General features: G+C 39.5%; 2 protein-coding genes across 2 annotated transcripts; both read right to left on the reverse strand.

The window, feature by feature from the left end:
* Nucleotides 1-1,200: 1,200 nt before the first annotated feature.
* On the reverse strand, nucleotides 1,201-2,442 carry LOC140889375 (uncharacterized). Its single transcript, XM_073297090.1, has 3 exons — nucleotides 2,176-2,442; nucleotides 1,981-2,112; nucleotides 1,201-1,653 (listed from the first exon to the last, which is right to left on the reverse strand). The coding sequence occupies exons 1-3, from the start codon at nucleotides 2,440-2,442 to the stop codon at nucleotides 1,201-1,203; spliced, it is 852 nt and encodes a 283-aa protein (XP_073153191.1).
* Nucleotides 2,443-2,820: 378 nt separating this feature from the next.
* LOC140889376 (uncharacterized) lies at nucleotides 2,821-4,399 on the reverse strand. The gene is made up of 2 exons (XM_073297091.1): nucleotides 3,754-4,399; nucleotides 2,821-3,284 (listed from the first exon to the last, which is right to left on the reverse strand). Exons 1-2 carry the CDS (start codon nucleotides 4,397-4,399, stop codon nucleotides 2,821-2,823), a joined length of 1,110 nt encoding a protein of 369 aa, XP_073153192.1.
* Nucleotides 4,400-26,581: the final 22,182 nt, after the last annotated feature.

Raw genomic sequence — 26,581 nt, forward strand, 5'->3', positions numbered from 1 at the left:
GCTCCGGAACTTCGGATCGGATAAAATCTCTAAGAAAACTTGAAGAAATCGCCTATGGAAGGTTCTACTACTGCTGGTCATGGAAGGGAAGGTTGAACATGAAGGTGGCGGCATGAGAGATTTTACGTGATTTTTGAGTTTAGGTTTAGTGAAAATAGATTTTTAGGTTGATAATATGTTAATTAGGAGATAATTACATAATTTATATATATAATACTTAATAAAAATCATAATAAAATTATCATGTTGATAAAATAACTTAAATCTCGAAATTAAAATTTAAAGGATTTTTAAAAGTCATTAAAATGGCTTATTTTGGCTAAAAACGAGCTTTCTAAAATACATAAATAAAATATCATAAATTTTGGGAATAAAAACTTCAAAATAATAATTTATGGCTACTAAAAATCTCCTAAAATAATTTGGGTGAAAAATAAGTATCTCATCCGTCCACGGTCCCGTCTACGCAATCAAAATCATAAATTTTTTAAAAATCTAAACTTTTCATAATTATGGGTTAAATGCAAAAAATAACTTAAATCATGCACATGATACACATAAATATCATTTAACCCATATTTCTAAATTTAAATAATTAAGATTCCTAATTATGCATGCGAATTTACGTATTAAAAATTCCGGGTGCTACACACAATATCCGTTGTCTGTTGTACTAACTCGGGTCCAAGAAGAACCCTCTCTCCAACCTCGTCCCAATGAACAGGAGATCTACATCGTCTCCCGTAGAGAGCCTTGAACGGAGCCATACCTATGGATGCCTGAAAGCTGTTGTTATAGGTAAATTCCACTAAAAATAATCTCGACTCCCATGAGCCCTGGAAGTCGATCACACATGCTCTCGAACAGATCCTCAAGTGCCTGGATCACCCTCTCCGTCTGACCATCTGTCTGAGGATGAAAAGCAGTGCTAAATAGTAACTTATTCCACAAAGCTATATGCAGACTCTTCCAAAATACGGAAGTAAATCTCGAATCTCGGTCTGACACGATAGAAACTGGAATACCTTGAAGTTTGACTATCTCCTTGATGTAAAGCTTTGCAAACTAAGTCATAGTAAAAGTAGTTCTCACTGGCAAAAAATGCGCAGATTTGGTGAGTCGATCGACAATCACCCAAATCGTTGTCGATCCTCTAGCACTCCTCGATAGTCCCATTACAAAATCCATAGAGATATTCTCTCATTTCCACTCCGGAATAGGAAGTGATCGTAGCAATCCCGCTGGTCGCTGATGCTCTACCTTGACTTGCTGACAAGTCAAGCACTCGGAAACAAACCGAACAATATCTCTCTTCATAGCCGGCCACCAATATAAGGTCCTCAAATCGCGGTACATCTTCGTGCTCCTAGGATGGATGGAATACGGAGATGCGTGTGCCTCTGTCATGATATCTGATCTCAACTTATCAGTACTCGGCACCCACATACGTCCTATGTATTGAACAATGCCATCATCCACTGTATAAAGAAGACTACCCTTCGACTCATCCTTGCACCTCATGCGCTGCAACTGCTCATCAGTGGTCTGTCCCTCTCGAATTCGATCTTTAAGAGTCGGCTGTACTACAAGAGCGGATAAACTCGGTGCATGACCACTAAAGTATATCTCTAAGTCAAACCTCTGAATCTTAGCCTGTAGAGGTTGCTGAACTGAAACAAAAGACAGTACTGAAGTCTTCCAACTCAAAGCATCGGCCACTACATTAGCTTTACCCGGGTGGTAGCTAATGTCACTTTCATAATTCTTAACTAACTACAACCACCGGCGCTGTCTCATATTCAACTCCTTCTTGGTGAAGAAATACTTGAAACTCTTGTGATCAGTGAAAATATGGCACTTCTCACCGTACAAGTAATGTCTCCATATCTTGAGCGCAAACACAACAGTTGCAAGTTCTAAGTCATGCGTTGGATAGTTCTGCTCATGAGTCTTCAATTGTCTCGACGCATAAGCAATCACCTTACCACTCTGCATAAGAACAACGCCTAAGCCCATCTTAGATGCATCTGTGTATACCACAAACTCCTCATGATCCACTGGCATCGCCAAAAATGGTGCAGAATTAAGTTCCTCCTTAAGCTGATCATGCTCCTATGACACTCGGGACCCAAAAACATACTTGGTGTTCTTCTTGGTCAGTGATGTCAAGGTTACTGCTATGGAAGAGAAACCCTTGATAAACTTCCGATAGTAACCGGCTAAACCCAAGAAACTCTGTATCTCAGAAGCATTCTTTGGACTATCCCAACTCTGGATCACCTCAACTTTCGATGGATCCACTGTTATGCCCTCCTTAGAAGCAATGTAGCCTAAAAATGCCACTTGATCGAGCCAAAACTCGCACTTTCTGAATTTTGCATACAATTTGTTCTCTCTCAATGTCTGCAAAGCTGTCTGCAAATGATGTCTATGCTCCTCCATGCTCCTCTAATATATCAGGATATCGTCAATGAAGACAATGATGAACTGATCAAGATACGGCCTAAAGACTCGGTTCATGAGGTCCATGAAAACCACTGGAGCATTAATCAGGTCAAACGGCATTACCATAAACTCGTAATGCCCATAACGTGTCCGAAACGCAGTCTTAGATGCATCCTCCTCTCTTACTCGTAACTGATGATATTCTGATCGCAGATCGATCTTAGAAAACACTGAAGCTCCCTGCAACTGATCAAACAAATCTTCTATCCTTGACAGTGGACACTTATTCTTTACTGTGACTCTGTTCAACTCTCGATAATCAATACAAAGCCTCATTCTGCCATCTTCCTTCTTCACAAATAAGACCGGTGCACTCTAAGGTGACACACTGGGGAGAATAAATCCCTTCTCTAGAAGCTCCTGTATCTGATCCCTCAACTCTTTCATCTCAGTGGGGGAAAGACTATACGGTGCCATAGAGATAGGCACAGTACCCAGCAATAGCTTAATGTTGAACTCCACCTCTCTGACTGGTGGAATTCCTACTACATCATCTGGGAAGACATCCAAAAAGTCACGAACAATCTCCACATCTGTGATAGATCTAGAAGATGGCTCATCCACTGCAACTACAAAACTTGCAAGAAAATCGTGGCAACCCTTGTGCAATAACTTCTTCGCATGCACATAAGATATGATATGCGAAGCACCACTGCTCTGAGCTGCAAGGAATATGAAAGAATCTCCGCCTGACGGATTCACTAAAACTGATCGCCTCCGAAAATCTATCAAAGCTCCATTAACTGATAACCAATCCATGCCAAGAATGAGATCAAATCCTGACATCGGTAGAACCACTAGATCGGCTCTAATCAGATTCCCCTAAAGCTTCAACTCAATACCATTAAGTACACTAGAGGTAGTAAGAATCTCTCTAGATGGCAAGCTAACATCATAGCCCGTAACAGCATCCTCAGGTATGATGCCTACCCGCCTAACAAATTCTTGAGAGATAAACGAATGCGTAGCTCTTGAGTCTAGCAAAACATATGTAGCATTACCTCTAACGAGGATCTTCCCTGCACTCAGAAAATGTCCCAACGCACATACAACTTAAAAATAATTTAATTGAACCCATAATTCAAAACAATTCCCTTATGTATACTATTACCCAAATTCCTAGTCATTTCCCTTATACTATACATGCAAGAACAAATAGCCCAAACAATACCACATAAATACGAAATTACCATGCAATCCTAATAATCATGCAAACTATTTAATCTTAAATACAAATGTTAGGATTACCCATGATCAAAGATGTGTCTGGGCCAGCCTCCTCTGCCTGCATGACATAAACACGCCCTGGGATGTTCCTCACAGTAGGGAAATTCATCGCAACATGCCCTGGTAGCTTACACTTATAATAGACTCCTGAACCAGCCATGCACTGCCCCGAATGAGGCTTCTGACAAGTCTTGCATAAGGGAATACCTCCGAGATTTGGGGCAGCTGCCCCTATCTGCTGCGGCCTCTGCTGGCCCTGATGCCTCTGCTGTGTTCTGGGAGGATTTGGGCCCTTAGCCATCCCGGTATATTGTTTCTTCGCCGGTTGCGAAGACTGACCTTTGAAGGGCTGCTGAAACTGTCTCTTAAGCTGATAAGCTGCTTGCATATCTTTCCTCCCCTGCTCAAATCTCAAGGCCCGGTTCACTGCCGCGCTATAGTTTGCCACATCCTCCATGAACACATCGTGCTTGATGTCCGGTCGCAGCCCATCAGTAAAGTGCCTCAGCCTCTCCTGCTCGTCATTTGCAATCAAGGGCACGAAATGACATCCTCTCTTGAACTGCTTCACATATTCAGCCACAGACTTGTCTCCCTGACGGAGACTCATAAATTCCCGGATCAATCTACCCCGAGCCTCTGCAGTGAAGTATTTCTCAAAGAACATTGTCCTGAAATTTGCCCCAAGTCTGGGTCTCCAAGTTCACCCCTATCATTTCTCCTTCCCACCAAAGTGACGCATCCTCCTTCAAAATGAAGATAGCACATCGCACCATGTCAGCATCAGTGACTCCCATTGTGATGACCCGGTTCTTAATCTCTCAAATTCAAAAAATTAATCCAAGATCATGAATTAAAGATAAGCAAACACCAAACATTCAAAGCGGGAAATTTTTTTTTTTAATGGGCTGCGCTCGAGCGGCTGAAATGCGCCGCTCGGGCGCACCCTGTTGGTTTCAAAACAGTAGCCAACTGCCCTGGCTGCGCTCGGGCTGCTGTTTTCTGCAGCTCGGGCGCGGCCCTGGGCAGTTTCCTGCCCACAAAACGCAGCTCAAAACCAGCTCTAAAACTTGCTGTCAAACTTGATCCTTTGATCTACTAAAACATGCACAAAGTAAGAATCAAGTTCTAAACATGTTGTATCAACTCCCAAAAGCATCATCATGGTATATAAATCATATCAAGTCAACAACATGTATATACATTAACAACTCAATGCAAGAGTAGAACATCCATTTCAAGTGTTTGTTTACAAGATCAACTATCAACACTTTAACTAAAGTTCAAGTCTACTAATTCAAAACCTCAACTCCTATTCTCAACATATAAGACAGCAACTTCATTTCTATACCGCATCATCACGCTAATCTCTCCTCTCTTGTTCTTCAATTCCGCTTTTGCCCGGATCCACTTCCGCCTATCATCATGACACATACAACACAACAAATAGCCGGATAACTCCGGTGAGAAATATATTTCCCAGTAAAAGCGAATAAACATGCATAACAAACATATATCAAGATCATGATATAAAGGTAAATACAATGCATGTTTTCAAAACAAGGTTCATTTCATCATTCGTCGGTTGGGATCCCGAGAAGTAGATATCATATCTAATCCACCGACTCTCCTGATCGAGTGGGGTTACTTATCTTTCTTCTCTAGACTTCGAAGCAATCATATATGCAAATCAGACGCTAGGCTAAAACAACCACCCAGGCCATACATATACAATTCCTCAAATCGTCTATTCGAACGTTTCCGTTCATTTCAAAATCAAGGAATAAGTCTTCAAAATTAATGCAACATATATCATCATCAAAGCATTCATTATATCAAGAACTTATTCAACAACTTAAAATAAAGCACATAAGAGCAAATAAACAAACAAGTATGTGATTTAAGGGAACTCGATACAAACCATCTCGAGTTGTATTCCCAATCAAATAATAGTCCACTATTACCTTTCAAATATGGTGTTTAGGATGTCTTCAAACTTGTCAAAATCTGTACAAGATCAATCACCAAAAACTCATCTCAAAGTCTGCTCACTATCAACCCAAACTTCAACAAGAACTTCAAGGCAAACTTTACCAACCTTGTTCTATCTCCTATCGGTTTCGGCGTCGAATTCTTGAGTTTATATAATATATTTATGCACTGAAAAAATAGCATAACAATCAAGGAATCATCAGTCAATAGTTCAGCAACTTCGGAATCCAAAAACAATAGCAAATCACTTCAAATCAAGAGTTCGACGGCATATCAGAATTACTTCGGCAATTCCGAACATATCAATAACAATAAAAGCTATATACGATTCAAAACCAACATAATCTTCAAGATAATAGCAGATAAACCAATCGAATCATAGCTGGAGATCATAAGAACAAGATATAACAATCAATCTTCAATCCAATCTCAAGAACACAAAAGATCGAAGCTTAACAACAACACTTCATATCAACATCTGATATCTGTCAAATTCGAATTTTCCAACCTTGATTAACAAAGAAGAAACTTACATCAAATCGAAGGTCTTGTCAAGAGGATTCCAAAACATCTTTCGGAATCGAAATCGAATGTCCGTAGCTCAAGATATGTGAATTTGAAGATGAAGATTGAAATATGAAAATCTTTGCTCTCGGTTTCCTTTCTTGTTTTCTGAATAATTTGATGAAGAAGTGGTGAACCACACGTGTACATGCTGAATCTTCAACCAAATTCTGATAAATGTAATGGAATTTGCACTTTAGCCCCTCAACTATTCAAAAATTGCAATTTGGTCCTCAGCTTCTCATTGATTCAATTTTCAATCCTAATCAATTTAAGAATATTAGAATTTAAATCAAAACTCCAAATATTCCCAAATTAATTATTCTCGGATTAAAATTAAATAATTCCGGACGTTACAATTCTCCCCCACTAAGACATGATTTCGTCCTCGAAATCTGAAGGTAATATCAACAGATCAAATAACAGATATCAGATAACAAAAAACTAAAGGAGATTCACATCATTGGAACATCTCTGGAAATCTTTGCCTCATATCTGATTCAGTCTCCCAAGTCGCTTCTTCAATACCATGACGACTCCACTGGAATTTCACAAGTGGAATAGTCTTCGTTCGTAGTTGCTTCTCTTTTCGATCAAGAATCTGAATTGGCTTTTCAAAATAACTCAAAGTTTCATCGAGTTCAGCCTCATCAGATTGAAGCACATGAGATTCATCAGCAAGATATTTTCGAAGCATCGATACATGAAAGACATCATGTATTTCAGATAACGATGGAGGAAGAGCTAATCGATAGGCGAGATTGCCTATTTTCTCCAGAATTTCATAAGGACCAATGTAGCATGGAGACAACTTTCCTCGTTTGCCAAATCTGACAGTGCCTCTGAACGGAGAAATCTTCAAAAATACATGATCCCCCTGTTCGAAAGACAATGGTCAACGTCGAATGTTGGCATATTTCGTCTGTCTATCTTGAGTTGTCTTCATTCATTTCTGAATAAGCTTCACCTGGTCATTCATATCACGTATCATATCAGGACCAGTATCAGGTACTTCAGAAATATCATCCCAATACAAAGGAGATCGACATTTTCTTCCGTATAAAGCTTCAAAAGGAGTCATTCCTATACTCGATTGATAGCTGTTGTTGTACGAGAATTCACAAAGAGGTAGTGATTCTTTCCAACTAGTGTCAAAATCAAGCACTACAGCTCTCAACATGTCCTCCAATGTCTGAATAGTACGCTCAGACTGTCCGTCAGTCTGTGGATGATAAGCTATGCTCAAGTGTAACTGAGTACCCAAAGCCTGTTGAAAAACTGGCGTTCAGATCAATCACGATTGATACCCGGTGCAGCGGAAGTTTAAAATTTTATTATGGAACAATTCCATAGTGTGGGTATCAACCGTTTAACGATTAAATTATAAGTGTGTGTAAAATTAAATAACTATTATTAAATTTTACCTTCAATCTCGAAGCGAGATTATTGGACACCACACAGATTTCTCTGCGCTTCTTGTATCTTCCTGGAACTGATGAACAAGCTTTCCTTCAATCAGGTCCACGAATGGAGGTTTAATCCCTCTGATAGATTGCACTAGAAAATCTATCAGAAGTTTTCTGCGAAGAGAATAACGAATTTGATTCGCTAATCCTGTCTGCAATTCAAAATCACAGACCGGAAAATCTCTGACAGAGAGAGGGAGGGGCGGCCGAATTTCTAGAGAGAGCTAGGGTTTTTTTCGAAAACTGTCTCTCAAAATTATGACCAACTGTCTGTAATTTCTGTACTGCAATAACTTATTTATAATGCAGGCCACTAACACCTTAGGGCCCATTAGTCATAAGTTGAGGCCCGACAAGCAAAGCCCGCATGTTCAGAAATTAATATAAAATTCATCGTGACTCCGATTGATAAACCGATTTTACCAATGTGCACAGAAACCATTTCTGCACATTTTAAAGTCAAGATAAATTTTTCTGAATCCGAATTCAGTGGTTTCCAAAAATGTACATCCCTATGTCATTTTAGGAAATCCTACTCCCTTACTCTTATTTAAGAAGTCCAACTTCTTTATTCATTAAATTTAACTCTTTAAATTTAACTATCTCAACGGGGATTAAAACTCCATTACACTGTGTGACCCTCAATGGTTCAGGGATACAGCTAGCCGTGGGCTCACAACTCCTTGTGACTCGGAACAACGATTTCCGACTTGCCCAACGAATCATGGTAAAGCGCCTAGCAACATCGCCCCATGATTCCCTAGGTATCACTGATAGTGCCTACAAGAACCAGTAGATTTTGGTTAGCGTACAGTACGGTCCCTTCATCCAAATATCCCGATCGAATCAACAACCATTGGTATATCGAGAGTCGCTCAAGATTCGATAACTATGCAATACATCTTGAAGATCAAATTAGTGACATCGCATGTGCTACTAAGAAACCATTTCTTAAATCACATCAAGTACTCTGGCCAGAGATTCGTCACACTAATATCTCCTCAGATCGCATAGGATATCCACACTCGCAAGTATGTGGTGAATCCTTGACAACAATGCATCGACTCCTATATGTGTTGTAACTGTACCCAATCCCGACACCTGATGACCCCCATAGAGTCGGTAAACGAGTCAAAGCACAGTACTAGCATATAGAGTCTCCATGATGTTTCAAGTAGTAAGGACTAATGGTGTACAACCAAAACCGCGGACTTTATCCACTCGATAAGTGATAACCACTTGGAAAGTCCGGATAGGGTAGTTCGATTATTCATCCTATGAATATCCATTTGCATGCTTCGAACATCTCCATGTTCCCTACCAATGAAACGTGGTACTCCGCATCGCAAATGCTAGTCTCAAACTCGAGCGATCCTTATCCTTATTCTCGGACGGCTCAATCGACTAGGAACAGTTTAGAATATACAGTGACTATAAGATGTATTTCATGATAGACATCCCCATGTTCTACCACATCTTACATACACTATAGTATATTCAAGGTCTTTATCAAAACAACAATAGTATATCACAATATAACAATATGAAGAAAGATAAAGTCATTGCCATTAATAAAAGTGTAAATTACATTAAACAAAAGATCGTTTGTACAAAGAGTCATCAAAGCCCATAGCCACAAGTTGGCTCACTGGGCACCCACTCTTTCAATCTCCCACTTGCCCTATAGCCAACTAGTCATACTACGTAGACCCATTGCTTCGCGATGTTTGTCAAACAATGGTCCTGGCAAGGGCTTAGTAAGCGGATCAGCGATATTGTCTGTAGAGGCCACTCGTTCTTCAGTGATGTCTCCTCTTTCCACAATCTCCCGGATGATGTGGTATTTCCTCAGTACGTGTTTGGATCTTTGATGAGACCTTGGTTCCTTTGCTTGAGCAACGGCACCCGTGTTGTCACAGTACACCGGGACTGGACCAACAAATTCAGGAATGACGCCCAACTCTTGGACGAACTTTCTCATCCAAACGGACTCTTTAGCAGCAGCTGATGCTGCAATGTATTCAGCCTCAGTGGTGGAATCCGCTGTGGTGTCCTGCTTGGAACTCTTCCAAGAGACAGCACCGCCATTGAGCATGAACACAAATCCAGAGGTTGACTTCGAGTCATCCACGTCACTTTGGAAGCTAGAGTCGGTATAGCCTTCCAATTTCAGATCTCGTCCTCCATATACCATGAACATATTCTTAGTCCTTCGTAAGTACTTAAGAATGTCCTTCACGGCTTTCCAATGCATTTGACCAGGATTAGCCTGATATCTGCTCGTGACACTCAGAGCAAATGCTACATCCGGTCTGGTAGATATCATCCCATACATGATACTACCTATAGCTGACGCATATGGTACATGTGTCATATTCTCTATCTCTGCATCAGTCTTGGGACACATAGACTTGGATAAAGAAACTCCATGACACATGGGTAGATGTCCTCTCTTGGACCCATCCATTGAAAACCGTTTCAATATGGTGTCGATGTAGGTTGATTGAGTCCTATCATTCTCTTAGATCTATCTCTATAGATCTGTATCCCAAGAATGTAGGATGCCTCACCCAAATCCTTCATCGAGAATCTACCTGATAACCATATCTTTGTTGACTGCAACATCCCTACATCATTCCCAATGAGTAGGATGTCATCAACATAAAGTACTAAGAATGTCACAGCATCCTTAACTACTTTCTTGTACACGCACGGTTCCTCCGGGTTCTCGATGAAACCAAAATCTTTTATTGTTTCATCAAATTTCTGGTTCCAACTTCTTGATGCTTGTTTTAGACCATAAATTGATCTCTGAAGCTTGCATACCTTATGCTCGCTTCCCATGGATGTGAACCTCTCGGGCTGCTTCATATAGATTTCTTCCTTAATGTCTCCATTAAGAAAAGCAGTCTTCACATCCATTTGCCATATCTCATAGTCATACCATGCAGCTATGGCAATAAGGATTCTTATGGACTTGAACATTGCAACTGGTGAAAAGGTTTCATCATAGTCAACTCCTTGTCTTTGAGTGTAACCTTTCGCCACCAATCGCGCCTTGTAGGTCAATACCTTACCATCAGGCCCAAGCTTTCTCTTGTAGATCCATTTACACCCTATTGGAACAATTCCATCAGGAGGATCTACTAAAGACCAAACTTGGTTTTTATGCATTGAATCCAATTCAGACTGCATAGCTTCAAGCCATAAATTTGAATCCGCATCAGAAATTGCTTCCTTGAAGTTTCTTGGATCACATCCAATGTCGGGTTCATCTTGATCCCCTTCAAGAAGAAGACCATATCGAACAGGAGGTCTAGAAGTCCTCTCGGATCTTCTAGGTTCAGGCGTGTCCAGTAATGGTTCCTGAGGCGTATGATCGTTATTTTGTATTTCGGGTTCTTCTCGAACTTCTTCGAGTTCCATCATCTCGCCTTTCTTATCCAATAAGAACTCCTTCTCCAAGAAGGTGGCATTCCTAGAAACAAACACCTTTGTTTCAGCAGGATAATAGAAATAATATCCGATTGAATTCTTCGGATACCCTACAAAATAACATAAGCTGGATCGACTATCCAACTTATCTCCCACTGTCCGCTTCACGTAAGCAGGACATCCCCAAATCCTCAAGTACGAATACTTAGGAGCTTTGCCATTCCATAACTCGTATGGTGTTTTGTCCACTGCTTTAGTGTGGACGTTGTTCAACAACAATACCGCCGTTTCAAGCGCATAGCCCCAAAACGAAGGTGGAAGCTCAGTGAAGCTCATCATGGATCGAACCATGTCCAACAAAGTTCGATTATGACACTCCGATACACCATTAAGCTGTGGTGTCATAGGAGGAGTCCACTGAGAGAGAATCCCATTCTCTTTTAGATAGTCCAAAAACTCGGTACTCAAGTATTCTCCACCTCGATCCGATCGAAGTGCTTTAATACTTTTACCTATCTTGTTTTCTACTTCAGCCTTGAATTCTTTGAACTTTTCAAATGCTTCAGACTTATATTTCATTAAATATAAATACCCATACCTTGAATAATCATCAGTAAAGGTAATGAAGTAGGTGTGGCCATATTGAGTCCCAACTCTAAATGGACCACAAACATCTGTATGGATCAAATCCAACAGATTTTGACTACGCTCAGGTTTCCCTTAAAAGGAGATTTAGTCATTTTTCCTTTTAGGCAGGATTCACAAGTAGGTAGAGAGTTAATATCAGACATATCAAACATGCCCTCTCCCACTAGCTTGTTCATCCTCCTTGAGGAAATATGACCTAGCCTAGCGTGCCAAAGGTTTGCCGGGTTTTTGCTATCGATTTTCCTTTTGTTTGTTGTTGCCGGTTTATCAGCATAATTTATTGGAACGTCTTTTAGTTTTAAGTTGTATAGATCATTTTCAAGTTGTCCATTTCCAATCAAACATTCATTCTTGTAAATATTGCAAATCCCATTCACAAAATTGCAAGAATAACTATCTCTATCAAGCATAGAAACAGAAATAATGTTTTTAATCAAATCTGGAACAAATAAAACATCTCTCAAAAACTTAAAATTGTTCTGCAAAAATGTCTCCTATAGCTTTGGATTTATCTCTGGAACCATTCCCGAGCCATGACTGGGTCTCACCCATCCTTAGCCTATTACTTCTTGTCATCATTTGCAACTCATTGCAAATATGAGATCTACATCTGGTATCCAATACCCAAGAAGTAGTATTAAGAAAAACATTTTAATGTAAAACATACCCTTTGCAGTTCGCAACTGCTTGAGGTATTCCTTGCAGTTACGTTTCCAATGACCGGGTTTCTTGCAGTGATGGCAAACTTGTTTAGACTTGTCCAATTTTGCATGTAACATTTGGCCTTGAGATCATGGTCCAATCATTTCTCTAGTTCGGCCAACCTTTCGGCAGTTACATCAGCCGGGGCTGTTTTCGGAGAAGCCTTTTCTAACACTTTAGAAAATCTTTTCCGAACTTAGGACAATCTTAACTTATGGAATCATTCTGTATTGTTTGCGCCAATAAGTTTGTTTTGTTGGAGAATAGAAACATGTGGATTACTGAGATGAAACAGACAATTATCGATGATTGTTTAAGCAATTTACTAAGACATAAAATAGGCGAAATTTATTCTATGAATCTCACTCCCACTATTTTAACGATTTCACTACCCTCTAGTGAAAACGGGAAATTGTTTTCCTTAGTGAGAACATGGAGTCCAATTGACAAACTTATGGTCCCGAATAATATCAGCCAACCATAATTCTCAAAAGGTAGAGCCCAATTGCTTCCAAAGCAACCCCCATGTATTTACCTCATGTCCAATAAGGGCCCAATAATATGACGCCGTTTATAGTGACATGTCAAGATGACCCATCAATATCAAGTTGTGATGGACGGTCGCCATGTGGATCCCCCAATAATATGAGCCGATCCCATGGGAGTTCCACCCAACTTACAACATGTGTCGATCCAATGTACAGCTTTTCGACGGACGGGCCCCCCCAATAATATGAGCCGGACCGTATCCGCGAGTAGCATCACATACATTGACCGTTGATGGAAGGTAGGAACATTTAAACAAATTCAAATTTCCTTTATTTATCTTGATATCAATTTTAAATCATATTTAAAATGAGGGATTTTTAATTATGAAAATTTGTCTCATCATTTTTCAATTTATTGTATGCTTGCCAGATTCATACAATTATGTCTAAAACATGCTGAAAGAGTGGGTGCCCAGTGAGCCAACTTGTGGCTATGGGCTTTGATGACTCTTTGTACAAACGATCTTTTGTTTAATGTAATTTACACTTTTATTAATGGCAATGACTTTATCTTTCTTCATATTGTTATATTGTGATATACTATTGTTGTTTTGATAAAGACCTTGAATATACTATAGTGTATGTAAGATGTGGTAGAACATGGGGATGTCTATCATGAAATACATCTTATAGTCACTGTATATTCTAAACTGTTCCTAGTCGATTGAGCCGTCCGAGAATAAGGATAAGGATCGCTCGAGTTTGAGACTAGCATTTGCGATGCGGAGTACCACGTTTCATTGGTAGGGAACATGGAGATGTTCGAAGCATGCAAATGGATATTCATAGGATGAATAATCGAACTACCCTATCCGGACTTTCCAAGTGGTTATCACTTATCGAGTGGATAAAGTCCGCGGTTTTGGTTGTACACCATTAGTCCTTACTACTTGAAACATCATGGAGACTCTATATGCTAGTATTGTGCTTTGACTCGTTTACCGACTCTATGGGGGTCATCAGGTGTCGGGATTGGGTACAGTTACAATACATATAGGATTCGATGCATTGTTGTCAAGGATTCACCACATACTTGCGAGTGTGGATATCCTATGCGATCTAAAGAGATATTAGTGTGACAAATCTCTGGCCAGAGTACTTGATGTGATTTAAGAAATGGTTTCTTAGTAACACATGCGATGTCACTAATTTGATCTTCAAGATGTATTGCATAGTTATCGAATCTTGAGCGACTCTCGATATACCAATGGTTGTTGATTCGATCGGGATATATGGATGAAGGGACCGTACTGTACGCTAACCAAAATCTACTGGTTCTTGTAGGCACTATCAGTGATACCTAGGGAATCATGGGGCGATGTTGCTAGGCGCTTTACCATGATTCGTTGGGCAAGTCGGAAATCGTTGTTCCGAGTCACAAGGAGTTGTGAGCCCACGGCTAGCTGTATCCCTGAACCATTGAGGGTCACACAGTGTAATGGAGTTTTAATCCCCGTTGAGATAGTTAAATTTAAAGAGTTAAATTTAATGAATAAAGAAGTTGGACTTCTTAAATAAGAGTAAGGGAGTAGGATTTCCTAAAATGACATAGGGATGGACATTTTTTTGGAAATCACTGAATTCGGATTCAGGAAAATTTATCTTGACTTTAAAATGTGCAGAAATGGTTTCTGTGCACATTGGTGAAATAGGTTCATCAATTGGAGTCACCATGAATTTTATATTAATTTCTGAACATGCGGGCTTTGCTTGTCGGGCCTCAACTTATGACTAATGGGCCCTAAGGTGTTAGTGGCCTGCATTATAAATAAGTTATTGCAGTACAGAAATCACAACACAACTGGTCATAATTGAGACAGGATTTTTTCGAAAAACCCTAGCCTCCCCTCTCAATTCGGCCGCCCCCCTCCCTTCTCTGCGTGAGAAATTCCGGTCTGTGATTTTGAATTGCAGTCTGGAATAGCGAATCAAATTCGTTTATTCTCTTCGTAGAAAACTTCTGATAGATTTTCTAGTGCAATCTATCAGAGGGATTAAACCTCTATTCGTGGACCTGATTGAAGGAAAGCTTGTTCATCAGTTCCAGGGAGATACAAGAAGCGCAGAGAAATCTGTGTGGTGTCCAATAATCTCGCTTCGAGATTGAAGGTAAAATTTAATAATAGTTATTTAATTTTACACACACTTATAATTTAATCGTTAAACGGTTGATACCTACACTATGGAATTGTTCCATAATAAAATTTTTAAACTTCCGCTGCACCGGGTATCAATCGTGATTGATCTGAACGCCAGTTTTCCAACACATGCATACAATCTTAATATCATATATTATATATAGGATGATCGATTCCATTTCTAATTGACTCGTGGTTGCCAATCACGAGTCTTAGTCCAATCCTAGGTAATATGCAGTATGCAATGCAATCCTATTACATTAGCTTCCAATTTACATTTCTTCGTCTTTATTGTCTGCTGGGCCCACCATTTTCAAATCTTGATCTCCCACTAAATCTAATGTATTTACAATAAATAGCAATGACAAGTAGGGGATACATTTTAGGGGTGGGAACGGGCCATAAACCAAGCCCACTTTTATTACATATGACATTCATATTGGGCCATAAACCAGGCCCATTAATAAAACCAACAACAATAAAACAAATGTAAATTCCTAACATACACCTACAAAATTGGTCATGGCAATCGATCATCCTTATCCAATAACATTTAATTCAAAATTAATTTATTGGATATCATGCATATGACAATTTAAATTTAAACAGGATAAAATCATATTTTATATATAAAATCATATTTTACATATAAAATCATATTTTACCTTTTATTAAATAAAATCATATTTTATCTACAGAATCTAATTTTATAAATAAAATCATATTTTACTTAATATATACATAAGATCAAATCTTATCATCAAATGTACCAAAAATAATTGATTTCAAAATTCAATTTAAGGATAAAATATTAAAATTTTCCAAAAATTCAAATTTATCCAAAAATCAATTTTAAAATTTTCGGACTCGAACAATTCGATCCGATGCCTCGTGAACCAATCAAAAACAATTTTTGACCGGACCAAAAATAAAATTTTAACACATTAAAATTAATTTAAATAAAAAAATAATTTTTCCCGCGGGCCGCCCATGACACTCCCGGGCCGGCCCGCACCCGTGGGCGCGGGCCGGGGCAACCCGGCTGCCCCTTTAGGGCAGCGACAATCGCTGCCCTGGCGGCGCCTGGCGCCGCCCCTGGGCAGCGCCGAGCGCTGCCCTGGCGGTGCTGAGCGCCGCCTCTGGGCGGCGACGTGCGCCGCCGTGGGCGGCGCTGTGCGCCCCCTTTGGGCGGCGCCGTGCGCCGCCCGGGGCAGCGACCGTCGCTGCCCCACCGGGCAGCGATCCAATCGCTGCCCGGGTTTTGCCCGAAAAATTTTTTTTTTTTTTTTTATTTAAAATATTTATTTTGTTTTTTAAAAAAAAAAACAAGACTCAAAAATTTTTGTACAATCGATTAATTTAATCGTTTGATCTGAGCAACCTGGCTCTGATACCACTGTTGAAAAACTGGCGTTCAGATCAATCACGATTGATACCCGGTGCAGCGGAAGTTTAAAATTTTATTATGGAACAATTCCATAGTGTGGGTATCAACCGTTTAACGATTAAATTATAAGTGTGTGTAAAATTAAATAACTATTATTAAATTTTACCTTCAATCTCGAAGCGAGATTATTGGACACCACACAGATTTCTCTGCGCTTCTTGTATCTCCCTGGAACTGATGAACAAGCTTTCCTTCAATCAGGTCCACGAATGGAGGTTTAATCCCTCTGATAGATTGCACTAGAAAATCTATCAGAAGTTTTCTGCGAAGAGAATAACGAATTTGATTCGCTAATCCTGTCTGCAATTCAAAATCACAGACCGGAAAATCTCTGACAGAGAGAGGGAGGGGCGGCCGAATTTCTAGAGAGAGCTAGGGTTTTTTTCGAAAACTGTCTCTCAAAATTATGACCAACTATCTGTAATTTCTGTACTGCAATAACTTATTTATAATGCAGGCCACTAACACCTTAGGGCCCATTAGTCATAAGTTGAGGCCCGACAAGCAAAGCCCGCATGTTCAGAAATTAATATAAAATTCATCGTGACTCCGATTGATAAACCGATTTTACCAATGTGCACAGAAACCATTTCTGCACATTTTAAAGTCAAGATAAATTTTCCTGAATCCGAATTCAGTGGTTTCCAAAAATGTACATCCCTATGTCATTTTAGGAAATCCTACTCCCTTACTCTTATTTAAGAAGTCCAACTTCTTTATTCATTAAATTTAACTCTTTAAATTTAACTATCTCAACGGGGATTAAAACTCCATTACACTGTGTGACCCTCAATGGTTCAGGGATACAGCTAGCCGTGGGCTCACAACTCCTTGTGACTTGGAACAATGATTTCCGACTTGCCCAACGAATCATGGTAAAGCGCCTAGCAACATCGCCCCATGATTCCCTAGGTATCACTGATAGTGCCTACAAGAACCAGTAGATTTTGGTTAGCGTACAGTACGGTCCCTTCATCCAAATATCCCGATCGAATCAACAACCATTGGTATATCGAGAGTCGCTCAAGATTCGATAACTATGCAATACATCTTGAAGATCAAATTAGTGACATCGCATGTGCTACTAAGAAACCATTTCTTAAATCACATCAAGTACTCTGGCCAGAGATTCGTCACACTAATATCTCCTCAGATCGCATAGGATATCCACACTCGCAAGTATGTGGTGAATCCTTGACAACAATGCATCGACTCCTATATGTGTTGTAACTGTACCCAATCCCGACACCTGATGACCCCCATAGAGTCGGTAAACGAGTCAAAGCACAGTACTAGCATATAGAGTCTCCATGATGTTTCAAGTAGTAAGGACTAATGGTGTACAACCAAAACCGCGGACTTTATCCACTCGATAAGTGATAACCACTTGGAAAGTCCGGATAGGGTAGTTCGATTATTCATCCTATGAATATCCATTTGCATGCTTCGAACATCTCCATGTTCCCTACCAATGAAACGTGGTACTCCGCATCGCAAATGCTAGTCCCAAACTCGAGCGATCCTTATCCTTATTATCGGACGGCTCAATCGACTAGGAACAGTTTAGAATATACAGTGACTATAAGATGTATTTCATGATAGACATCCCCATGTTCTACCACATCTTACATACACTATAGTATATTCAAGGTCTTTATCAAAACAACAATAGTATATCATAATATAACAATATGAAGAAAGATAAAGTCATTGCCATTAATAAAAGTGTAAATTACATTAAACAAAAGATCGTTTGTACAAAGAGTCATCAAAGCCCATAGCCACAAGTTGGCTCACTGGGCACCCACTCTTTCAAAGCGTTCTGCAAACTATGCCAGAAATGTGATGTGAATCGAGGATCACGATCTGATACAATAGATTTCGGCACTCCGTGCAATCTGACAACTTCACGGACATAAATCTCTGCCATCTGATCGTGTCTATACGTCATACGATATGGAATAAAACACGCTGATTTCGTCAATCTGTCAATAATCACCCAGATAGCATCATAACCTCTAGAAGATCGAGGTAATCTAGTCACAAAATCCATGGAAATATGATCCCATTTCCATTCAGGTACAGACAAACTCTGTAACAAACCAGGCGGTCTCTTCCTCTCAGCCTTCACCTGTTGGCAATTCAAACATAGAGCTACAAAATCAGTGATATCAGTCTTCATTTGCTTCCACCAATAATGAGCTTTAAGATCGTTATAGATCTTCCTACCACCAGGATGAATACTGTAACGACTACAATGCGCCTCTTTCAGTAGTTGTTGACGTACATCAGAAATATCAGGCACTACAAGGCGATTGTGAACGTATAGAAGATCATCTTGAACCCGATATTCAGATACATGTCCTGATCGAACTTTCTCAATCGAATTCTGCACATTCTGATCAAGTTTTTGAGCATTTCGAATTCTTACCAATAAAGCTGGTTCAACTTGCATTTGATAGAATCGTAATGGCTGATAATTTGTGTCAAATACTAATCCAGATAAACAGCAATTTTCAATCAAATTCGATACACCAATCGTCCATAAGGATAAAGAACATACCTTTCAACTCAATGCATCAGCTGCTGCATTCGATTTTCCTGGATAATATTTAATCTCACAGTCAAAATCTTTCAGCAAATCAAGCCATCTCCGCTGTCTCATATTTAATTCTGACTGAGAAAATAGATATTTCAGACTCTTGTGATCAGAATAGATTTCAAACTGTTCCCCGTACAGATAATGTCGCCAAATCTTTAAAGCAAATACAATGGCGGCAAATTCAAGATCATGAATCGGATATCTGGTTTTGTGAGGCTTCAATTGTCTCGAGGCATAAGCAATCACATGACCTCGCTGCATTAAAACACAACCTAAACCTCGGTGAGATGCATCACAATAAACAGTGAAACCACCAGTACCTGAAGGAATCATCAAGACTGGTGCACTGGTCAATCGTTTCTTCAACTCCAGAAAACTTGATTCACAAGCATCAGACCAGACAAATGGAGTATTCTTCTGAGTCAACTGAGTAATCGGCTTCGCAATACTGGAAAAATCTTTAATAAATCGATGATAATACCCAGCCAATCCCATAAAACTCCGGATCTCAGGAACAGATGATGGTCTCGACCAACTGATCACTGCTTCGACTTTACTTGGATCCACAGAAATACCATTTCTAGATATAATTTGTCCAAGAAAGACAACATGTTTCAGCCAAAACTCGCATTTCGACAGTTTAGCATACAGTTTCTCGGCTCTTAAAGTCTTCAATGCTGTTCTCAGATGTTCATAATGATCAATCAAATTATTTGAATATATCAGAATATCATCAATAAAAATAATCACAAAGTCATCGAGATACTTCTGAAATACACGGTTCATCAAAGCCATAAACACAGCTGAAGCATTTGTCAAACCAAATGGCATAACTATAAACTCATAATGGCCATACCTGGTTTTGAACGCAGTCTTAGGAATATCAGAATCCCTAACTCTCAGCTGATGGTATCCAGATCTCAGATCGATCTTGGAATACACAGAAGAACCCTGCAACTGATCAAATAAATCATCAATACGAGGCAAAGGGTATTTTTTCTTTACCGTAGCCTTGTTCAGTTGCCGGTAGTCAATACATAATCTCATTGAACCGTCTTTATTTCTAACAAACAGTACTGGAGCTCCCCAAGGAGAAACACTGGGTCGAATGTATCCCTTGGCCAGTAAATCTTCTAACTGTTCCTTCAATTCTTTCAGTTTAACTGGTGCCATTCGATAAGGTGCTTTCGAAATCGGTGCAGTTCCTGGCATCAGTTCGATGTTGAAATCAATCTCTCGATACGGAGGTAATCCTGGAATCTCATCAGGGAAAACGTCCGCAAATTCACTAACCACTGGCAAATCATCCAGGTTCGGGCTAGTTTTCAACACATCAACTACATAAACAAGAAATTCCTCTGCTCCTTTCTGCAAAAGTCGGGTCATAGATAATACAGAAATAAGAGGAATCTTGGCACGTGAACCCTTACCATAGAATTTCCATTCTCCAGCCATTTCAGGTCTGAATCTCACTATCTTCTGGAAACAGTCTACGGTAGCTCTGTACTTGTTCAGCATATCAATCCCAATAATACAGTCAAAATCAGACATACCAAGTACGAAGCAATCTATCTCAATTTCATTACCATCATACTGTAGTATACAATTCTTAACTATCTGAATCAATATAAGACCCCTCCCCAAAGGAGAAGAAACAGATACTACAACAGGTAATGTTTCAACAGGCAAAGCATGCAATGCAACAAATTTGGCAGATATAAACGTATGGGATGCACCTGTATCTATCAAGACATATGCGGGATAACCATAAAAAGAACAGTTACATGCAATCACATCATCTGGTGCTCCCTGTGCCTGCTCCTCCGTCAATGCATAAACATGAGCCTATTGTCTCTGTGGCTGACTGCCTACCTGACTTCCTCCTGGCCTCAACTATTGCTGAGGTGGTGATGGTTGAAAGGAATGGACAGAGGAGGCTTGCCTCACGGGTTGAGCCACTGATCGTGATGACTCTGCACCTCGTGCCTGTCCAGCACCACTCTGAGGACATATTCTCGCAAAATGGCCGGTCTGATGGCATATATGGAATCTCCCAGATACACCTCGACACTGATCAGTTGGATGTCCTCCACCACAAGTGTTACAGAATACCCCAGACTTCTGTTTCGTACCACTGGAACATGAAGAAATGCTTCCAGATTTCTTAAATTGTTTCCCTCTAGCTTGCAAATATCCCTTCTTGCCACTGCTACTGCCACCACTGTCAAATCGAGATGACTGTTGCTGAGTTGAAGCTAAAGGTTGTGACTGTCTCGGAGGCTGTGCAATATACGAAGCTCCTCGCTGCTGTATCAAGCCAGCTTCTGTGTTGGAGAACGCGGCGATCAGATCAATCAGAATTGATACCCGGTGCAGCGGAAGTTTAAAATTTTTATATGGAAAGATTCCATAATGGGTATCAACCTTACGATTAAATTGTGTGTGTAAAAATTAAATAACAATTATAAATTTTTACCTCCAATCTCGAATCGAGATTATGGACACCAACAGATTGCTCTGCTCTTGTTGTATATCCCTGGAACTGATGGACGAACTGTTCTTCAATCAGGTCCACGAACGGATAATTAATCCCTCTGATAGATTGCACTAGAAAATCTATCAGAAGTTTCTACGAAGAGATTAACGAATTTGATCCGTTAAACCAGACTGTAATTCAAAATTCACAGGCTGGATTTTTCGAGCAGAGGGAGGGAGGGGGCGGCCACTTATTAAAAACGCAGCTAGGGTTTGAAAAATATTTTGTGACTTGTTGTGTGTAATTTCTGTACTGCAATAACTTATTTATAATGTAGGCCACTAACAGCTTAGGGCCCATTAGTCATAAGTTCAAGCCCAACAAGCAAAGCCCGCATGTTCAGAAATTAATATAAAATTCATCGTGACTCCGATTGATAAACCGATTTCACCAATGTGCACAGAAACCATTTCTGCACATTTTAAAGTCAAGATAAATTTTTCTGAATCTGAATTCAGTGGTTTCCAAAAATGTCCATCCCTATGTCATTTTAGGAAATCTTACTCCTCTACTCATAATTAAGAAGTCCAACTTCTTTGTTCATTAAATTTAACTCTTTAAATTTAACTATCTCAACGGGGATTAAAAATCCATTACTCTGTGTGACCCTCAATGGTTCAGGGATACAGCTAGCCGTGGGCTCACAACTCCTTGTGACTCGGAACAACAATTTCCGACTTGCCCATCGAATCATGGTAAGAGCGCCTAGCAACATCGCCCCATGATTCCCTAGGTATCACTGATAGTGCCTACAAGAACCAATAGATTTTGGTTAGCGTACAGTACGGTCCCTTCATCCATATATCCCGATCGAATCAACCATTGGTATATCGAGAGTCGTTCGAGATTCGATAACTATGCAATACATCTTGAAGATCAAATAGTGACATCGCATGTGCTACTAAGAAACCATTTCTTAAACCACATCATGTACTCTGGCCAGAGATTCGTCACACTAATATCTCCTCAGATCGCATAGGATATCCACACTCGCAAGTATGTGGTGAATCCTTGACAACAAAGCATCGACTCCTATACGTGTTGTAACTGTACCCAATCCCGACACCTGATGACCCCAATAGAGTCGGTAAACGAGTCAAAGCACAGTACTAGCATATAGAGTCTCAATGATGTTTCAAGTAGTAAGGACTAATGGTGTACAACCAAAACCGCGGACTATATCCACTCGATAAGTGATAACCACTTGGAAAGTCCGGATAGGGTAGTTCGATCATTCATCATATGAATATCCATTTGCATGCTTCGAACATCTCTATGTTCCTTACCAATGAAACGTGGTACTCCGCATCGCAAATGCTAGTCTCAAACTCGAGCGATCCTTATCCTTATTATCGGACGGCTCAATCGACTAGGAACAGTTTAGAATATACAGTGACTATAAGATGTGTTTCATGATAGACATCTCCATGTTCTACCACATCTTACATACACTATAGTATATTCAAGGTCTTTATCAAAACAACAATAGTATATCAAAATATAACAATATGAAGAAAGATAAAGTCATTGCCATTAATAAAAGTGTAAATAATATTAAACAAAAGATTGTTTATACAAAGAGTCATCAAAGCCCTTAGCCACAAGTTGGCTCACCGGGCACCCACTCTTTCATTCTGCTCCTTTGGCACTGTTCAAGGCATCAGCAAAATTATTCGGTCGCCTTGTATTCACCAGTGTAAAAACATCAGGATTCAGTCCATTAATGAACTGATCAGCCATAGCCTCGTCACTGTCTGCAACATGTGGAGCAAATCTTAGCAATGTAGTGAATTTTGCAACGTAGTCTTCAATATTCAAGTTTCCCTGCTTCAGATTAGAAAATTCGGCACCCTTGTATTTTCGATAAGATACCGGAAAGAAACGTTGATAGAATTCAGTCTTGAAGGCATTCCAAGTCAGAACAGTTCCTCGACGCTCCAGAGATTTCTTTGTTGTGAACCACAACCTTTTAGCAACTTCATGCAACTGATGACCAACAAGCCTAACTCTTCGCTCAACACCGTAGTCAAGTGAATCAAACAACATCTCCATGTCATCTAGCCATCCTTCACATTCAACTGCATTTTCAGTACCTTTCAGAGTTGGCGGCTTGTAGGATTGAAAAGGTTTCAGTAGTGTTTCCATGGGAGTTGCAGTCATATCTGTCATATCTCGTGATGTACTGCCCTGTTCATTACTTGGGACTGCAGTTGCAGGCACTATCGGTGTGACAACTGTCGGTGGAGTATGAACTGTCTGTTCTGGTAGAGAAATAGGAACATGGGGTCTCAGAGGAGGTCGTCCTGGTCTTCGAGACACATCTAATTATCAAAATGTTTAGGATACCAAATCATCAAATTATCTCAGTCCTCCTCTGATCATCTTACCTCTAATCAAGACACGGTTCTGATTCAATCTTTAAATAAATAATTGAAGTACTCAACAAGACATGCTTCCAATCAATTCAGATAATCAGATAGCATATCATAAATCATCAGAATCCATGCCTCTAATCAGTTCAGATATTCCAGTAGGCATGCATCTTTAATCATCGTAATCATAATTTCAAATAAAATAAATACAACATCTTGTAATAAAATACTTGAAAGTAAATCATGCTAGAAGTTAAAACATGTAATTCAATCACGTAATTAAATGATAGCATGATAAAAAAAAATAAATAAGTAAGGCAGAAGACTCGATCTACCCCACTCACTGTCTATCTATGTCCAGAATTTCTTGCTCTGATGCCACCTGTTGTGACGAACCGGTTCTTAATCTCTCAAATTCACAAAATTAATCCAAGATCATGAATTAAAGATAAGCAAACACCAAACATTCAAAGATGGAATTTTTTTTTTTAATGGGCTGCGCTCGAGCGGCTGAAATGGGCCGCTCGGGCGCACCCTGTTGGTGTCAAAACAGTAGCCAACTGCCCTGGCTGCGCTCGGGCTGCTGTTTTCTGCAGCTCGGGCGCGTCCCTGGGCAGTTTCCTGCCCACAAAACGTAGTTCAAAACCAGCTCTAAAACTTGCTGTCAAACTTGATCCTTTGATCTACTAAAACATGCACAAAGTAAAAATCAAGTTCTAAACATCTTGTATCAACTCCCAAAAGCATCATCATGGTATATAAATCATATCAAGTCAACAACATGTATATACATTAACAACTCAATGCAAGAGTAGAGCATCCATTTCAAGTGTTTGTTTACAAGATCAACTATCAACACTTTAACTAAAGTTCAAGTCTACTAATTCAAAACCTCAACTCCTATTCTCAACATATAAGACAGCAACTTCTTTTCTATACCGGATCATCACGCTAATCTCTCCTCTCTTGTTCTTCAATTCCGCTTTTGCCCGGATCCACTTCCGCCTATCGTCATGACACATACAACACAACAAATAGCCGGATAACTCCGGTGAGAAATAGATTTCCCAGTAAAAGCGACTAAACATGCATAACAAACATATATCAAGATCATGATATAAAGGTAAATACAATGCATGTTTTCAAAACAAGGTTCATTTCATCATTCGTCGGTTGGGATCCCGAGAAGTAGATATCATAACTAATCCACCGACTCTCCCGATCGAGGTGGGGTTACTTATCTTTCTTCTCTATACTTCGAAGCAATCATATATGAAAATCAGACGCTAGGCTAAAACAACCACCCAGGCCATACATATACAATTCCTCAAATCGTCTATTCGAAAGTTTCCGTTCATTTCAAAATCAAGGAATAAGTCTTCAAGATGAATGCAACATATATCATCATCAAAGCATTCATTATATCAAGAACTTATTCAACAACTCAAAATAAAGCACATAAGAGCAAATAAACAAATAAGTATGTGATTTAAGGGAACTCGATACAAACCATCTCGAGTTGTATTCCCAATCAAATAATAGTCCACTATTACCTTTCAAATATGGTGTTTAGGATGTCTTCGAACTTGTCAAAATCTGTACAAGATCAATCACCAAAAACTCATCTCAAAGTCTGCTCACTATCAACCCAAACTTCAACAAGAACTTCAAGGCAAACTTTACCAACCTTGTTCTATCTTCTATCGGTTTTGGCGTCGACTTCTTGAGTTTATATACTCTATTTATGCACTGAAACAATAGCATAACAATCAAGGAATCATCAGTCAATAGTTCAGCAACTTCGGAATCCAAAAACAATAGCAAATCACTTCAAATCAAGGGTTCGACGGCATATCGGAATTACTTCGGCGATTCCGAACATATCAATAACAATAACAGCTATATACGATTCAAAACCAACATAATCTTCAAGATAACAGCAGATAAAACAATCGAATCATAGCTGGAGATCATAAGAACAAGATATAACAATCAATCTTCAATCCAATCTCAAGAACACAAAAGATCGAAGCTTAACAACAACACTTCATATCCACATCTGATATCTGTCAAATTCGACTTCTCAAACCTTGATGAACAAAGAATAAACTTACATCAAATCGAAGGTCTTGTCGAGAGGATTCCAAAACATCTTTCGGAATCGAAATCGGATGTCCGTAGCTCAAGATATGTGAATTTGAAAATGAAGATTGAAATATGAAAATCTTTTCTCTCGGTTTCCTTTCTTGTTTTCTGAATAATTTGATGAAGAAGTGGTGAACCACACGTGTACATGCTGAATCTTCAACCAAATTCTGATAAATGTAATGGAATTTGCACTTTAGCCCCTCAACTATTCAAAAATTGCAATTTGGTCCTCAGCTTCTCATTGATTCAAT

This window comes from Henckelia pumila, chromosome 3 (genome assembly GCF_033568475.1).
Source record: "Henckelia pumila isolate YLH828 chromosome 3, ASM3356847v2, whole genome shotgun sequence".
In the NCBI taxonomy this organism is placed as follows: Eukaryota; Viridiplantae; Streptophyta; class Magnoliopsida; order Lamiales; family Gesneriaceae; genus Henckelia; species Henckelia pumila.

Coding starts and splice junctions, on each gene's coding strand:
- LOC140889375 (XM_073297090.1), bottom strand. CDS start 2,442: ATGGAGGAGCATAGACATCATTTGCAGACAGCTTTGCAGACATTGAGA. Junction 2,113..2,175: donor AGGGTTTCTCTTCCATAGCA/GTAACCTTGACA, acceptor CGAGTGTCATAG/GAGCATGATCAGCTTAAGGA. Junction 1,654..1,980: donor TTCTTATGCAGAGTGGTAAG/GTGATTGCTTAT, acceptor CAACCTCTACAG/GCTAAGATTCAGAGGTTTGA.
- LOC140889376 (XM_073297091.1), bottom strand. CDS start 4,399: ATGTTCTTTGAGAAATACTTCACTGCAGAGGCTCGGGGTAGATTGATC. Junction 3,285..3,753: donor AGACACATCTTTGATCATGG/GTAATCCTAACA, acceptor TACCGATGTCAG/GATTTGATCTCATTCTTGGC.